The sequence below is a fragment of the Artemia sp. Qi Xiang Cuo genome, chromosome 14, assembly GCF_049724085.1.
Source record: "Artemia sp. Qi Xiang Cuo chromosome 14, ASM4972408v1, whole genome shotgun sequence".
In the NCBI taxonomy this organism is placed as follows: domain Eukaryota; kingdom Metazoa; phylum Arthropoda; class Branchiopoda; order Anostraca; family Artemiidae; genus Artemia; species Artemia sp. Qi Xiang Cuo.
Window position 1 is genome coordinate 45,857,381 of NC_142807.1, and position 17,497 is coordinate 45,874,877.

Genomic DNA, 17,497 nt, shown 5'->3' on the forward strand with positions numbered 1-17,497 from the left:
ATTATACTACAATATACATACATAAAAAAAAACAAAAGTCATACAGATGACTTTCTTGGTTTTCTTCTTAAACATATATGATGCACTAAAATGTTATACAGAAGAAATTATACTACCCCACTTATATATAGAAAAAACAAGAAGTCATACAGATGAATTTATGCCTCCTGCTATTACAGAGCAAACATAAATAGAGTCTTAAAGATGACTTTTTATATCACATATAGAGCAAACATGAATATAAAGTCCTACAGATGACTTTTTATAAATCATTCCAATTATTTAGAATGATAAAAAGTCATACAGATGAGTTTTCATGCCTAATTCTTTTATGAAGTAAACATAACTAAAGTCATGCAGAAGGCTTTATATTATCCTACTTATGCATTAAAAAAACAACAAAAAGTCATACAGATGACTTTCTTGGTTTTCTTCTTAAACATACATGATGCACTAAAATGTTATACAGAAAACATTATACTACCTAACTTAAATATATATGAAAAAAAAAACAAGAAGAAGTCATACAGATGACTTTATGTCTCATTCTTATGTAGAGCAAACATGAATATAGTCATACAGATGACTTTTTATGCCTCCTGTTATTATAGAGCAAATATAAATAAAGTTTTACAGGTGACTTTTTATGCCTCATTCCAGTATTAATGTATGACCACACAATGTCATAAGGAAACATGTTAAGAAGACAATTCTTACTTCATAATATACAATATTATCCTAGTTAACATATTTCCAGGAGGAGCACCTTTATTCTCACTATTTTCACTGTTGAACAATTTTTTTTTTTTTTTAACTGTGAAAAATAAACATATTTCACTGCATTTATCTGTTTTCAAATAGTCTATATATGAAAGTTAAACACCATCACTGCCATCTACCAAAAAGATAGAAATAGGTAAATATTTATAAATTTAGGTTAAGTTAGGTTAGATTAGCTAGGTTGTTAGATTAGCTATGGCTCTTGGCTGTTTGTTTTAAAAACAATTTTCAAGACTTGAAGAAAAGGCACAAAAATGAAAAATGTGATTGAAAAAACAAGTAAAATAGTGAGAATAAAGGTGCTCCCTCTGGAAAACATGTTAACTAGAATAATTCTGCATATTATGAAGTAAGAATTGTTTTCTTACCATGTCTCCTTATGACCTGACACAGTCATACATTTATACCCCAATTCCAATTATTTAGAATCATAAGAAGTCATACAGATGGCTTTTTATGCCTCATTCTTTTATACAACAAACATAAATAAAGTCATGCAGATGACTTTTTATGCCTCCTTCTATTATAGAGCAAACAGAAATAGTCTTACATATGACTTTTTATACCTCATACTATTACAGAGCAAACATAAACAAAGTCATACAGTTGACTTTTTATACCTCATTCTATTATAGAGCAAACATAAATAAAGTCTTACAGATGACTTTTTATACCTCATACTATTATAGACCAAACATGAATAAAGTCCTACAGATGACTTTTTACTTTATTTTTTTATAGAGCAAACTTTAATAAAGTCATACTGATGTCTTTTCACACCTCCTTCTTCTTCTTCTTCTTCTAATTCGCAGCAGGCGGACTATTCAGTTGATACTATTTAGCCCTATTCTTTTTGCTTCACTCTGTGGGCTACAGAGCTACTGGCTTGGTTGTCTCTTATTTATTAGATATTCTCAGATATCTTTCAGTAGATCTTTTGACTCTAGGAGTTCAAATATAAGGATTAATCTTATTAAAATTAATATCTGATAGCCTCCATCGGTAAATATCTCTAATTGGGATTGGTCTCCCACTTGGCTGGTCAATATTTATAGCATTTTTTGCTATTTCATCAACCTGATGATTACCAATTATGCCAGAGTGGCTAGGAATATATTGAAAATAAGTTTTTATGCCACTTGAAGCAAGATTATCTATAATACTGAGACAATGATAAGTGTCACTGTCCAACTTATACTGAGGAGCTGAGGCCAGCACCTCAAGCCTTGATAAAGAGTCGGAGTATACAATAATATTATTTGAATTTGCAATCAAAGGTTGGTTTTCCTTAAGATGTTCTAATGCCATGATTATGGCATTTAACTCAGCAGACATTATAGATAAATTATTATATAATCTCTCGCCCATTGCAATTTTCAGGTGAGGAAGGAAAGCACCACATGCTACCTTCTCATTCATTTTTGACCCATCAACAAATATATGGAAGTGATTTTTATAGGTAATTGTATTAAGTTCGGCAAATTTTTTCTGGACAAAAGCAATCGGGGTTGAATGTTTATTCCACTTTGAGAAATCAGTATTTATTATGGGAATTGACCAAGTCCATGGAGGGAATTGGGGGAAAGTAGGTGCAATAAACTTTGCTGGTACGGGGAACTTCTTCTGAATATTGGCATACTCATCTGCAATGCCTCTATACATGGTTGGATTTCTTAACCAATTATGTAGGGTGTGTGAGCTATTTGATTCAATTTTTGTAAAGAGAAAGCTACGTCTCTCCCTCCCCTTATTGTTGTTAATCCACTCTCCATAAGCAGAAACTTGGTGCTTGTGGGTTTCCTAAGACCAAATATGACAAATATTGTATCATTTTTTGTTGCTTCAATTTTTTGAACATGGGCCTTTGCAAATGCACCATAGATAATGAGCCCATAGTCAATATGGGGTCATACATGTGATTTATAAAACTGGAGTAAGGTTTTCTCCTTACCTCACTAGGGTGTGGAAAGAAGTCTTTTTAGTATATTTGTTTTTCTATAGCATTTTTTTATTGTGTTTGAAATGTTGAGGTGGAAATTCAGTTTTTGGTCAAGCATGAGACCTAGGTAATTAATATGATTATCTTCTGGAATAGTTGTTTTATTTAGAGTTAGTTTTGCATTAACATGGTTTCGCTTTCGGTAAAATTGGATTATTTTTGAACTGGTAGGTGCAATGGGTAAATCTGAATGTTGAGAGAATTTTTCAAACTGGAAAAGTGACTTTTGCAGATTTGAAAGTGCTATCTCAAAGATGTTGCCAGATGACCAAAGCACCAGATCGTCAGCATAGTGTAGATTTGTGTGGAGAAGGTTCATGTTCCAGGGATATAGGGCGAACAGGAGGTTACTGAGACCTGCTCCCTGGGGCAGGCCTTTGGTTGTTGTCTTTTGGGATGAAGAGCTTGAACTAATACAAATTATGAAACTTCGCACTTCTATGAAGGATTTAATAAAAGATACTAGCTTAGGGGGTACTCCAAGTTTTGCAAGTTTGTTTAAAAGGATTTGGTGGTAAACATTATCATATGCCCCTTCAAAATCTAGGAAAGCTGCAACTAGGACATTATTTTTTGAGAATGATTCAGTTATTTCATTTTTTAGCAAAATGGAAGCATCTGTTGAGGAGTGGTGTTTCCTGAATCCAGTTTGAGTGTGAGGGATCATATTATTTTTTTTCAGCAAACCAGAGGAGTCTGTGATAGATCAATTTCCCCATCACAGGAGTTATCATTATGGGCCTATAGGACTCAGGGTTGTCTTTGGGTTTATTTTTCTTTAGGATTGGTAGGAGGGACGAACATTTCCATATATTGGGGAACATAGAAGATGCCCAAGCGTGATTATAACCATTTAGCAGTTCATGTTTATATGAAGGGGTGAGATTCTTTATCCATGTAGGGTGTATATTGTTCATAGCTGCTCCTGGTTTGGTCCTAATATGATGTATTGCATTATTCATTTCCTGGATTGAAAATGGACTAGTTATATACTCGGATCCTGGGCGTGGTTGGTAACTTGGGTTCATAGGAATTGGGGACAATTTGCTTCGATTACTTGATGTTAGCTTATTAACAAAAAGTTGCAAATAGCTTAGCTTTTTCATTATCATTGTCATAATGTGTATTATTATGTATAAGCTCATACAGGAGTGGGTTGGGGGAAGTCTTATTCCCACTGATGTGGCTTATGACTTCATGTATAATTAGTTCATGTGTTTCTCTGGAGAGATTATTTGCAAAATTATTCCAGTAGTTATATTTAGCATCTATTATAGTCCTTTTTAGAAAATCTATTATAGATTAGATTCTGCTTGTAATTTTTTTTAGATAAGGAGTAGGTGATGGTTTTTTTTATGAATTCTGTCCTAGCTGCCTTTTTTATTCTCCATTTATTTTGGCACTCATTTGTCCACCATGCTTTAGGAATGCGTTTAGGGTAGGATATTCTTAGGTGTTGTCCTGGGGATAGCATGATTAGCTGTATTTACTAGTAAAGATGTCAATACTTCAGCATGTGTGTCAACTGTTGTCTTTGAAATGTATGAATTTTGGGTGAAACTTGTAATTTCATCTTTTAGCTTATTTTGGAACATAGACCAATTTGCTTTAGTGTTGATATATTTGGAGGTGTGTAATAGAGTTTCAGCAGGTTCATTTAGGGAGCAAACTATAGCAAAGTGATCAGTAAATAGACTATCAATTTTATTTATATAAATTTTATTCAAAATATTTAATGATACAATTTGTAGGTCAATTGTGGAAAATCTGCCACTTTTGGGGTTGAACTAAGTATTCAGGTTTGGAGGGGTAGCAACAGCTAATTCATTATTATTTGAAGTCATATACTCAATAAATTTACCAGCTTTATTTGCTGGTTTATTCCCCCACAAAAGGCTGTGGGCATTGAAGTCTCCACAAATAATGATATTTTTTAACATATTAGAATTATTTATATAATTAAAGAAATCCATGGCATCTGTAGTTTGGCCATTAGGATTATAAAAGCTTATTATGTAGGTTTTTATATTATTCAGCCAAACACTGATACCAATTGCATCAACATCATTTGCAAAATCTGGAAAATTGATGCCACAGAATTTTACATTATTTTTAACTAAAAGAGCTACACAACCTCCCTTTTTCTCTGATGATCTACCCTTTCTCAGGATAGTATATCCCAGAGACTTAATTTGTTGATTTTGGTTTAAATGAGTTTCCTGGAGGCAAGCAATATTAATGGAATTATTATTCATAAAAAATATTAGTTCATTTGGCTTATTTTCTGTGAATGATCTTATGTTCCACTGGAGCATTGAGATGTGTTGTGTTGTTGATTTATTTTTCATATGATTGTGTATCAATTTTCAGCTTTGTTAAAAGTAAAGCAAGATCTTTTTTTTGCTTGAATGAGCATATCATCAGGGATGTAGATTTTTGCCAATTCTGAAATGATTTTTGTTTTCTGTAGTTGATGTATGTTCGTGGCCTGAACTGCATTACTGTATATAATGAATAAGCATATATTTGGGGATTGCATGTTTGGTTGTGCATCCTATTTGTCAGTTAAGGGATTAATTCCTGGTAGTGTTTCTGGTTTGTTTCTTCTTGGGAGGGGGGCCAGGCTGACTTCATCTCACCAGACAAGGAGCCTTGTTGACTTGGTGATTCCTTCTGATAGGGATGTGAGCTAGGGGGCTTAAAAGATGGTGTACTGGGTACTGGATTTATATGGGGTACTGGATGCATTGGGGGTTTTGGTTGGTTTAATGATGGTTTTTATTTGACTTTGCTAGGTAGTACGTACGTTTATGGATACAAAGGGTTAAAGGATAGCCTTCTTTTTTATTAGTTAGAGTGTTATAGCTATTTTCCTATATGTTGTGCATAAGGATTTATTTGTTGGTTCGTTTGAATCTACAAACATGATGCACTAAGTCTGAGTGTTGGTGTAGGATGTCAACTCTTTAGGATGGTATGCTTTACAATTACTACACTCTTGGAGAATTTCATTGCATTTGTTTGTTGTCTTTCCCTGTTTGAGACATATCTGAAAACGGATAGGATTTGGTTTGTGGTCTTAGTGTTGTTTCATTTGCCTAAATAGTGAAAACTTTTCTTTGATACTGATTTTTTCCTTCAGTGTCAATACGAAGGACCTACTTGTTTTTAAGCCATTTAAGTTAGGTTTACCAAGTTGGGTAACATGTTCAACTGGGATTGTGTTGCCAGCCCTAGAAGATGGCTTAGAAGATGGTGTACTGGGTACTGGATTTATACGGGGTACTGGATGCATTGGGGGCGTTTGACTTGGGGGTTTTAGTTGGTTTCATTACAGGCTTTATTTTGTATTGTTGGGCAGCATTTGCTTCCATTGCTGCAAAGGGGTATGGGATGGCCTTCTCTGTTGCTATTTGGAGTGTTAGAGCTCTTTTCTTATATGCAGGGCATAGGGATTTATTGGTAGATTTGTGTGGGCCTTTGCAATTGATACATGTAGGGTGAGTGTTGTTGCAAGTTGTCAACTCTTTAGGATGGAATGCTTTACAATTACTACACTCTAGAAGAATTTCATTGCATTTGTTTGTTGTGTGTCCCAGTTTGAGATGCTTCTGACACTGGATAGGTTTTGGTTTGTATTCCTTGTGTGGTTTCATTTGCCCAAATAGGAGAAAATTTTCTGGGATGTTAATTTTTTCCTTCAGTGTAAATAAGAAGGATCTACTTGTTTTTAGGCTATTATAGTTGGGTTTACAAAGTTGGCTAGCATCTTCGACTGGGATTGTGTTTTCAGCCCTATCTGAGAGCCATTCTTTTAAATCCTGACTAGGTATTTCTGGGGGAACATTATAAACTACTATTTTTGTTGGGGATTGTTTTGGGTTCCATTTAGATGCATTAATTGGGGTATTCAGAAGGGATTTTAGGTTGATTGTTGTGTCTGCTGATTACTGATCCTGGACAATTATTAGCAGATATCCATCACGGTGAATATTAAGAGAGAACGTTGATTTTAGCAATTTAAAAGTTGCAACTCTTATTGCAGTAATCTTTTTTATTTCAAAGGGGGTAATAGGAGTAATTTTAAGGTAAATTCCTAAGTTTTGAGAGGGAGGATCTTGGGCAGGGAGAGGGGAAATGCTTTTGGTTGTGGATATTTTTTTCTTTTTTTTGAAGCTTCTAGAAAGGACCTCTTGAAACCAATTATCATCACTTATGGTGACATTAACCCCTACACTTATCATTGTCCTCTTCTCAGAATTGAAGCTATCATTTGGACTTTGAGATAGTGAGCTTGACCAGCCAAGATGGGTATCAGTTTCACTGGTATTTGAGGTGGGATCTGGGGGGACTTTTTTTTGGGGACTTGTTGATATCAAACCGTCTGCACTATACTATGGGGAGGAGAAACACCACAGTATAGCCCTGAGGATGAATTGAGCAGGATTGGTTCGGTACAACTGCTGATTAATTGAGATAAATTTCACAAGAATTTTTTTTTTAATTTCTTAAAATGTTGAATATTAAATTAAAATATAAGAGCCACTTCTATTTCTTCAGTTCTTGTTTGTATGAAGGGGTGAGATTCTTTATCCATGTAGGGTGTATATTGTCATAGCTGCTGCTAGTTTTGGTCCTAATACGATGTATTGCATTATTCATTTCCTGGATTGAAAATGGACTAGTTATATACTCGGAACCTGGGCGTGGTTGGTAACTTGGGTTCATAGGAAATGGGGATATTTTGCTTTGATTATTTGATGTTAGCTTATTAACAAAAAGAGTTGCAAATAGCTTAGCTTTTTCATTATCATTGTCATAATGGGTATTATTATGTATAAGCTCATACAGGAGTGGGTTGGGGGAAGTCTTTTTCCCTCAGATGTGGCTTATGACTTTATGTATAATTGGCTTGTGTGTTTCTCTGGAGAGATTATTTACAAAATTATTCCAGTATTTATATTTAGCATTTATTATAGTCCTTTTTAGATTAGATTCTGCTTGTAATTTCTTTTAATATGTAGTAGGTGATGGTTTTTTTATGAATTCTGTCCTAGCTGCCTTTTTTATTCTCCATAAAATTTTGGCACTCATTTGTCCACCATGCTTTAGGAATGTGTTTAGGGAAGGTTTTCTTGGGTGTTGTCCTGGGAAGACCAAGATTAGCTGTATTTATTAGTAAAGACGTCAAGACTTCAGCATGTGTGTCAAGTGTTGTGTTTGAAATGCATGAATTTTGGGTGAAACTTATAATTTCATCATTTAGCTTATTTTGGAACATAGACAAATTTGCTTTAATGTTGATATATTTGGAGGTATGTAATAGAGTTTCAGCAGGTTTATTTAGGGTGCAAACTATAGCAAAGTGGTCAGTACATAGACTATCAATTTTATTTATGTAAATTTTATTCAAAATATTTAATAACACAATTTGTAGGTCAATTGTGGTGAGTCTGCCACTTTTGGGGTTGAAATATGTATTCAGGTTTGGAGGGGTAGCAACAGCTAATTCATTATTATTTGAAGTCATATGTTCAATCAATTTACCAGCTTTATTTGCTGGTTTATTCCCCCACAAAAGGCTGTGGGCATTGAAATCTCCACAAATAATGATGTTTTTTAACATATTAGAATTATTTATATAATTAAAGAAATCCATGGCATCTGTAGTTTGGCCATTAGGGTTATAAAAGCTTATTATGTAGGTTTTTGTATTATTCAGCCAAACACTGATACCAATTACATCAACATCATTTGCAAAATCTGGAAAATTGATGCCAAAGAATTTTATATTATTTTTAACTAATAAAGCTAATTCACCTCCTTTTCTCTCTGAAGATCTATCCTTTCTCAGGATAGTATATCCCAGAGACTTAATTTGTTTATTTTGGGTTAAATGAGTTTCCTGGAGGCAAGCAATATTAATAGAATTATTATTCATAAAAGATATTAGTTCATTTAGCTTATTTTCTGTGAGTGATCTTATGTTCCACTGGAGTATTGAGATGTGTTGTGTTGTTGATTTATTTTTCATATGACTGTGTATCAATTTTCAGCTTTGTTAAAAATAAAGCAAGATCTTTTTTTGCTTGAATGAGCATATCATCAGGGATGTAGATTTTTGCCAATTCTGCAATGATTTTTGTTTTCTGTAGTTGATGTATGTTAATGGCCTGAACTGCATTACAGTTTAGAATGAATAAGTATATATTTGGGGATTGCATGTTTGATTGTGCATCCTGTTTGTCAGTTAAGGGATTAATTCCTGGTAGTGTTTCTGGTTTGTTTTGTAACGATTTGTCTCTTCAAGCATATACTTAAAAAACCCAGGTCACAAAACCTGAAATAATACAAGCATAAGCAAAGCACAAGCAATACATAACAGCAAGCATAAGCAAAAGCACAAGCAATACATAACAGCACACATACACAAAATACAAGCAAAGCATGGCAAGTAAGTAAGGAGTATTACATCTCCCTTCTTTTCAGAAGAGCTTGTCAATTAAAGGTTTATTCTTGACGGTGGCTTGACTTGTCGACCACTCCTAGTAGTTACAGAACTTCTGAGACTGTTGTCGACTTCGGCCGCGGAAGGCAGGGAGACCACAGTGTTTTCCTGGCCCATGGCGACCGGCAATTCTGGCATGCTGGCTTGGCGAAAGTGCACGTCCTCTGTTTGGGGTAAGTCCGGAGAGTGATGCCATGAATTGTGTACTGACGAGCTGCCAGTGTTTGAATCAGAATCAGAACTCTTCTCATCTGTAGTCACGACTTTCAAGTGCTTTCTATTCCGGCGGTATTGTCTGTTTGCTTTCGTCTGTACTACATACGATCGTGGCGCATCTGCTTCTCGGAGGACTGTTGCAGGTTGCCAGGTTTGATCGTTGGACCGTACTCGAACTTGTTGGCCTATCTGCAGCGGATTAAGGCTTTTGGTATGTTGATCATAGTAGCGTCTCTGTCTTTCCCTTTCTTTATTCCTTGTGGACATGAATTCCTGCATAGGTATGACTTTTGGAGATAAGTGCTCAATGGTGCAGGGCACTAGGGATCTCAAGTTTCTACTCATTAGCAGTTGGGCTGGGGAAGCTAGACCATCGACTGGTGTGTTGCGGTACTCGAGGAGAGCTAGCTCGAGGTCAGTTTTTGATTTCTTTGTTTTCATGATCATGGCCTTAGCAATACCAACTGTTTTCTCAGCGACTCCGTTGGACTGAGGATGGTTTGGGCTAGAGGTGTTGTGTCGTATTCCCCACTGTCTCATGAAATCCTTGAACGTTTCTGAAGTGAATTGTGGGCCATTATCAGATGTAATCATCAAGGGTATCCCGAATCTAGAGAATTGATATTTTAGCTTCTGTATTATGAGGTTCGTGTAATTATTTATTCCCAGCTCATCTGCTTCAAAAAATCGACTGTAATAATCCACTATGATCAGATAGTATCTTCCGGATATGTAAAACAGATCAATGCCAACATGCTCCCAAGGGTAGCTGGGAATATTGTGATGAAGCAAGGGTTCTCTTGCATTTGCTGTAGAATAAGTGCAGCACGCATCACACTTCTTGACGAAATTTTCTATTGTCTGACTCATCTTTGGCCAGAAAATGACTGATCTGGCTCTGTTTTTCGTCTTCTCGATACCAAGATGTGACATGGATGCTTTGCAATACAGCGATTTGCATGCTGTCTGGGATGACAAGACGGTCATTTTTCATGATGATGTCATCAACAACACTGAGATTACTTTTTACTGTCCAGAATTCAGCTATGGATGACGGAACCATTGATCTTTTTTCGGGCCAACCTTCTTCTACCATTTTCCTCAGAAGCCTCAGCTGTGGATCTCTGAGCGTTTCTTGTTTCAACTCAGATAGCTTTTCTTGACTGATTGGTAGTAGTTTCATAACGGAGTGTACATAGTATTCAATTTCTCTGTGATGCAATGTTTTCTTAGTTTCTAAGTGGAGCTGGGACAGGGTATTGGGGTATTTCAGTGCCTGGTCAATATATTATGCTGAAATTGTAGGGTTGTAGATGTAACAACATTCTTTGAAGGCTTGGCGACGAGTTATTGATCGGGCAATTCAGGATTGTTTCCTGGTGTTTATGGTCACTAATAACTTGGAAGTGATGGCCATAGAGATACTGATGAAAATGGTGACATCCAAAAACAATGGCATACAGCTCCTTTTCAATTTGTGAGTATCTCTGCTCTTTTTCATTCAGTGATTTTGATGCAAACAAAACAATTGTATTCTCTTGAAGCAGGACAGCACCAAGTCTTGATTTTGAAGCATCAACTTGGATCTCTATCTGACTTTTTGTAGGATCAAAGAGTGAAATTGTTGTTATGATTGACGCTTTAATTTTCGTGAGTGTGGCTTCATGTTCATTCATCCAGTTGAATTGCTTCTGCTTAGCTAAGGTCCTAAGAGGTTCATTGAGGCTTGACAAACTTGGGATATAGCGTGAGAGGTAGTTTAACATCCCAAGGGCTGTTTGTACTTCTTCCTGGGATTTGGGTGATGGCATTTTCTCTATTGCTCGGATTTTCTCGGGATCTGGATGGATTCCGTTTTCGGAAATGATGTGTCCAAAGTAAGGTATCAAAGCTGATTTGAAGATGCACTTATCTTTGTTAAGCTTGACTCCTTTTCTCTAGCTCTTAAAAGGGTTTTTTGAAGATTTCTGTCATGGTCCTCTTCAGATACACCAGATATGATCATGTCATCTGAAATTACTGAGAATCTCTTGAGGTTGCTGAATGCCTCTTCCATGTGGCGTTGGAACTCATCTTGTGCAGACTTGAGTCCAAAGGGCATACGTCTAAATTTGTATTGCCCATATGGAGTTGAGAATGTAGTCAGTTCGGAAGATTCGTCATCAAGACATAAGTTCCAATATCCTGTTTGGGCATCTAGCTTGGAGAAGTACTTAGCGCCTACAAGCTTTTGCACAGCTTCCTCAAAAGTTGGCATGGGATGGTAGGGTCTCTTTATGGCTTTGTTGAGGTTATGAGGATCTATACAGACTCTCAAGGTTCCATCTGGTTTCTCAAAAACTACAGTTGAGTTCAACCAATCAGTTGGATGAGTCTCCTTCTTGATGACTTCTAGGTTTCCCATACAATCTAGTTCTTCCTTGAATTTGGACTGGAGACTCAAGGGGATTCGTCTCGTAGGCTGAATGGATGGCTGTGCATCTTCCTTGAGGATTATCTTACATTCACCTTCCAGTTTCCCAACTCCTACAAATAGGTCGGAAAATTTGGTGAGTATCTTATCAGTGCTGGGCTTTCCAGATTGAAGACTAAGTATCAGCTTTACCAGGTTCAGTTGACGACTTGCACTGAAGCTAAGGATAGGAGTAGGGGTTGAATGCACTACAAAAAACTCTATGGGTTGACTATCATTTGATTTGTAGGCACAGTCGATCTTACATGTCCCCAGGACGGGAATAGTCTGACCACAAAAGCTTGTTAAAATGTGGTTTGTAGGGTGGATTGCAGGTTCTGGATTCAGTCTTTCCACCGTCTGTCTGGTAATGATACTAGATTGTGCCCCTGTGTCAATCTTGAATTTCACACTGAACTGGTTGGCAATTCTTAGTTTAGCATATGGCTGTTCATCAGCTTTATCTATCACTAGATGATTGATGAACAGTTTGTCAGTTTGTTGAGCTTCAGAACTGATTATGTTCACAGTCTTTTTGCTACCATAGCAGACACGTGCACAATGGTTGGGTTTTCTGCAGTTACTGCAGATCTTCACTTTTGCAGGGCACTGGTGATTCTGTGAATAGTCTCCGCCACATAAGTAACATTCACGGTTTTCAATTCGGTCACGATTGGGTTTCCACAGTCTATTTTGATTCTTCTTGATGATATCAACTTCTTGTTTTCCATGACTAGTTGATTCTGCTGACATTGTCTTAAGTTGTACCTGGGTTTCTGTGTAGGTTCTTGCTACTTTGATAGCATCTGAGAGGGTCGATTCGGATCCCGACTGCAGTAGTCTTTCACGAATCTTCTGGGATGATGTTCCAAAGATGAGGCGATCACAGACCATTTCGTCAACGATTGTAGCTCCATATGAGCAGTCACCCACTAAGATTTTCAGTTCAGTTGCATATTGTTCTATAGTTTCGCCTTCCCTTTGGTCACGTTTGTGGAATGTATATCGGGAGAATATGGGGTTTGATTGTGGATTAAAGTAGTCATCAAATTTGGCAAGGTATACACAAATTTTGTCTTTTTCATCAGCTGCTAGCGTCCAAGTGCTGAACACATCTCATCCTTTTTCACCAAGCCAAATTAGCAGATATGCACACTTGATTTTCTCACTTTTTCCGCTCAAGGGTCCATCAAACATTAGATTAGCATGACTTTTGAATCTAGTCCAAGCCTCTTTTAGATTGTCCGATTCCCAGTTCAGCTCAGGATATGGGACGGTGGTATCCATCTTCTACTCTGACACCATGTAACAATTTGTCTCTTCAAGCATATACTTCAAAAACCCAGGTCACAAAACCTGAAATAATACAAGCATAAGCAAAGCACAAGAAATACATAACAGCAAGCATAAGCAAAAGCACAAGCAATACATAACAGCACACATACACAAAATACAAGCAAAGCATGGCAAGTAAGTAAGGAATATTACAGTTTCTTCTTGGGAGGGGGGGGGGCAGGCTGACCTCATCTCACCAGACAAGGAGGCTTGTTGACTTGGTGATTCCTTCTGATAGGGATGTGAGCTAGGGGGCTTAGAAGATGGTGTTTTATACGGGGTACTGGATGCATTGGGGGCATTTGACTTGGGGGTTTTAGTTGGTTTCATTACGGGCTTTATTTGGTATTGTTGGGCAGCATTTGCTTCCATTGCTGCAAAGGGGTATGGGATGGCCTTCTCTGTTGCTATTTGGAGTGTTAGTGCTCTTTTCTTATATGCAGGGCATAGGGATTTATTGGTAGATTTGTGTGGGCCTTTACAATTGATACATGTAGGGTGAGTGTTGTTGCAAGTTGTCAACTCTTTAGGATGGAATGCTTTACAATTACTACACTCTAGAAGAATTTCATTGCATTTGTTTGTTGTTTTCCAGTTTGAGACACTTCTGACATTGGATAGGTTTTGGTTTGTATTCCTTGTGTGGTTTCACTTGCCCAAATAGGAATAACTTTTCTGGGATGTTAATTTTTTCCTTCAGTGTAAATAAGAAGGATCTACTTGTATGGGTATCAGTTTTCACTGGTATTTGGGGTGGGATCTGGGGGGTCTTTTTTTTGGAGGACTTCTAAGCATTGCCTATTGGAAAAAGCTTTAAACTAAAACAAAACTAAAACAAGAAAGGATATTACAATGATAACAAACCGTCTGAACTCTACTATGGGGAAAGTTTCAGGATCAAAAGAAACACCACAGTATGGCCCTGAGGAGGATTTGAGCATGATTGGTTCGGTACAACTACTGATTAATTGAGATAATAAATCACAAGAAATTTATTTTAAATTTCTTAAAATGTTGAATAAAGCATGAATAAAGTCATAGAGATGACTTTTTACTTCATTCTTTTATAGAGCAAACTTTAATCAAGTCATAGAGATGACTCAGAGTTGCCAGTAAGTGAAACAAAAACAAGACTGAGCCTTTAAAAACCAAGACTGACATCATGGTCGATTCTTAAAGTGCTAAAATTGCCCAAATTTGTGTGTTCACAGCAATTTTCCGTGCTAGAGTAAAAAAATGTCCATGTGGCACTTGCTACAATGCAACAATGACCAAAAAACTACAATAGTTGGCATCACTGTGTTGATTTGAAGGAAACTGTATTAGAGAAGAAATAAAAAAAAACACTTGTTGTTTTCTCTATGTAATAGCAGGAGGTATAAAAAGTCATCTGTATGACTTTATTTAAGTTTAATCTACAAAAGAAAGGCATAAAAACTCATATGTAGGACTTTATTCATGTTTGATCTATAATAGAAATTAGGTATAAAAAGCCATCTGTATGACTATTTATGTGTGGTCTATAATAGCAGGAGGCATAAGTCATCTGTATGACTTTATTTAGGCTGCTCTATATATGAAATCATGTAAGCCTAGGCTATAAAAAGCCATCTGTATGACTTTTTGTTGTTTTCTCTTTTTGTCAATGGGGTTATATAATTTCTTCTTTGTGACATTTTAGTGGATCATATATTAAATAAGAAAACCAAAAAGTCTTTTGTATACCTTTATTCATACTTCTCTATAATAATTTGATGTTTAAAAAGTCATACAGAAGACTTTATCATTGTCTATGTTTAAAGGAAACACATTATTGTTGTTTGTTTGAATTTATAGTGCTTTCGATATAAGAGTAAATGACAATATTCATTACTTAGAGCATAAAGAACCAATGACTTTAATAGTCAAACATTGAAAACCCCCTTCCCAGGACATACTTTAGCCTGTCGACCCATCCCTGACAGTTTCATTTTCCTAACCTAACCCCTTTCCAAGTTAGCCAAAAGTAGCTAAAGTATAATTTTACCAAAACATGCATCAAGTGGTATGTTTACTTTATTTGTAAGTTAATAATATGAATAACGAAAAATTTACCAGCATTTTGAAGTACCAGCCGCCACAGTTTTTCTCTCTAAAGAGTTCTGACTTTTGAAGAGAAAAGTAGGGATATAGATGTAGGTACTGCTGAAATAAGGCATAAGTGAAGTGTTTTGAGCTGGACATCCACCATAAGGCTAATATGGGAGTAAAGTTCATTTGTGATGCAAATGGATGTTATATTTAGATCAAGAATGTAATTCTATGTATATATTTGCACATTAGGGGAGTGGGGGTATATATTCTGCAAATATAGCTAATAGTTTCTAAGAAATTCATGAATTTCTTAGAAAAACTGAGAAAACAAGGAGAAAGGTGAAGATAAAGGCTCTACCCCTGCAAAATGTATTAACTAGGCTAGGATTATTCTGCATACCATGGAGTACTAATTGTTTTCTTAATAGGCTATGTTTCCTTAGGCCCAGCTCAACTCCTAGGCCTAAAATACTGGTTGGCTAATTTAAAAATTTGTATATATACACACAGTCAAATTACCCATCTGGTGGTATCCCTTTTGATTCTCATGTCTTTGTACAATCCTGATTTGTAAGGTTTTGAAGATTAGAAAATCTATTTTTTTACATAGGCTATTTGAAAATAGCCTTGTACAATGGCCAATAGTTACAGCTCCTCTGAAGGAAATATGTGGATAAAATAAAGTAGCCTAGTAGTCCAGCTAGGCTACCATTTGGAAAGAGCAAAAAAAGGCACTAACATGTTCACCTTGTCCCTATTTCAGCAATTGAATCATGTACATATTTACCTAGTATATGTCTTTTCAACTGCTCCAAATCCAACTTAAGGTAATTCTGGCCTTAAGGGTAGCTTAGGACCAGGGTAAAAAAAAAAATACTAGGCTAGCTTGTATTTAGAGCTCCTACCTCACTGCCAGACTTCTGGGTTTCTTCAGTTTCTGAAAAGTTACTATCTTCTGAATCAGACATAGTTTACTTTATAATGTTGTTGAAACTGTTAGGACTACAAGAGCTTTCACCACTTAGATCAACAGGCTTGTTGGCAAATTTTGTTCAGTGAATTAGATTCTGCTGAAATTAGATTCTGACGATGAAAATGAAATAATTTATTAAGCGTTTTCTACAGAGTCATCTACGATAGGGGATGGACGAAGAGAAGATCAAAATTTCTTGTATTACGTAGGCTAGATGAAAAGAAAACAGGTGACTTGAGCAGATCTTGCAGCTACTGAGACCAAATACTATAAAAAACGAAAATTATAAACAATGTCTGAGAATTCGGCCATGATAGAGACAGCTATTATTGTCTATGAAGTGAAATGTGACATCATCACATGCAGGTAGAAAAACCCAGGAAAAGGAAAACTTGCTAGGAAAAACCGTACATTCTATTTGTAAAATTAAAAAACGTCAATTCATTCCCGACCTTCAAGTAAGAAAAATATGCACCTAGCAGAGCAGTGATAATGAGTCCCAGCATCCCCGATTATGTTTTCAGTACCCAGAACTATTCTTAGGCAATTTCTCTGGAAAACATCTAGCAAATCCTCATCCGCTTTTCGGAGCGCCCTTGCTTCTCAGCCATATTTGACCATTGTCATCCCTGTTACTTCCACTATTCTAATCTTGGTTTGCAGACTTAGTTTCCTATTCTTCCAAACTTTTTTAACTGTATAAAAACACCCTGCGCCTTGGCTATTCTACTTTTAATATCTTGACTGCTCCCACCGTCTTTACTAATGCTGCTACCAAGGTAAGTGAAGCTGCCCACCTGATCAATCTTTTCGTTACTCAACACCATCTTTTCATCTTCACTTATTCCTAGCGTCAGGGGCAAATCTCCAGCATTTTTTTTGGGGGCGGGGGGGTCAAGAGGGGTCCATATCTGAATAGTCAAAGGGCATGGGATGTATAATATTTTTACTCACTTTAGTGGGGGGGGGGAGGGATGCAACTGCCCTCTTGCCACTCCAAAACGACGCCCCTGCCTAGCGTTAGTGACTTAGTCTTCTTAACATTAATTTTCAAACCTGTTCTAGCACCCTGAAATCGCAGAACCTCTAAAAGCTCATTGATTTTGCTCACAATTTCATCTAGGGTTCTTAAATCATCAGCATAATCTAAATCCAGGACAG

The 17,497-nt window shown here is 36.4% G+C and overlaps 1 protein-coding gene across 1 annotated transcript in view; it reads right to left on the reverse strand.

Annotated features, from left to right (window-relative positions):
• Spt5 (Transcription elongation factor subunit Spt5) overlaps positions 1-16,443 on the reverse strand; it is a 65,306-nt gene extending 48,863 nt beyond the window's left edge. The window contains exon 1 of the mRNA XM_089100686.1: positions 16,269-16,443. Coding sequence (XP_088956812.1) covers positions 16,269-16,331 — 63 coding nt within the window. The 5' untranslated portion in view covers positions 16,332-16,443. The remainder of the gene's footprint in view (positions 1-16,268) is intronic.
• Between the last annotated feature and the right edge of the window lie 1,054 nt (positions 16,444-17,497).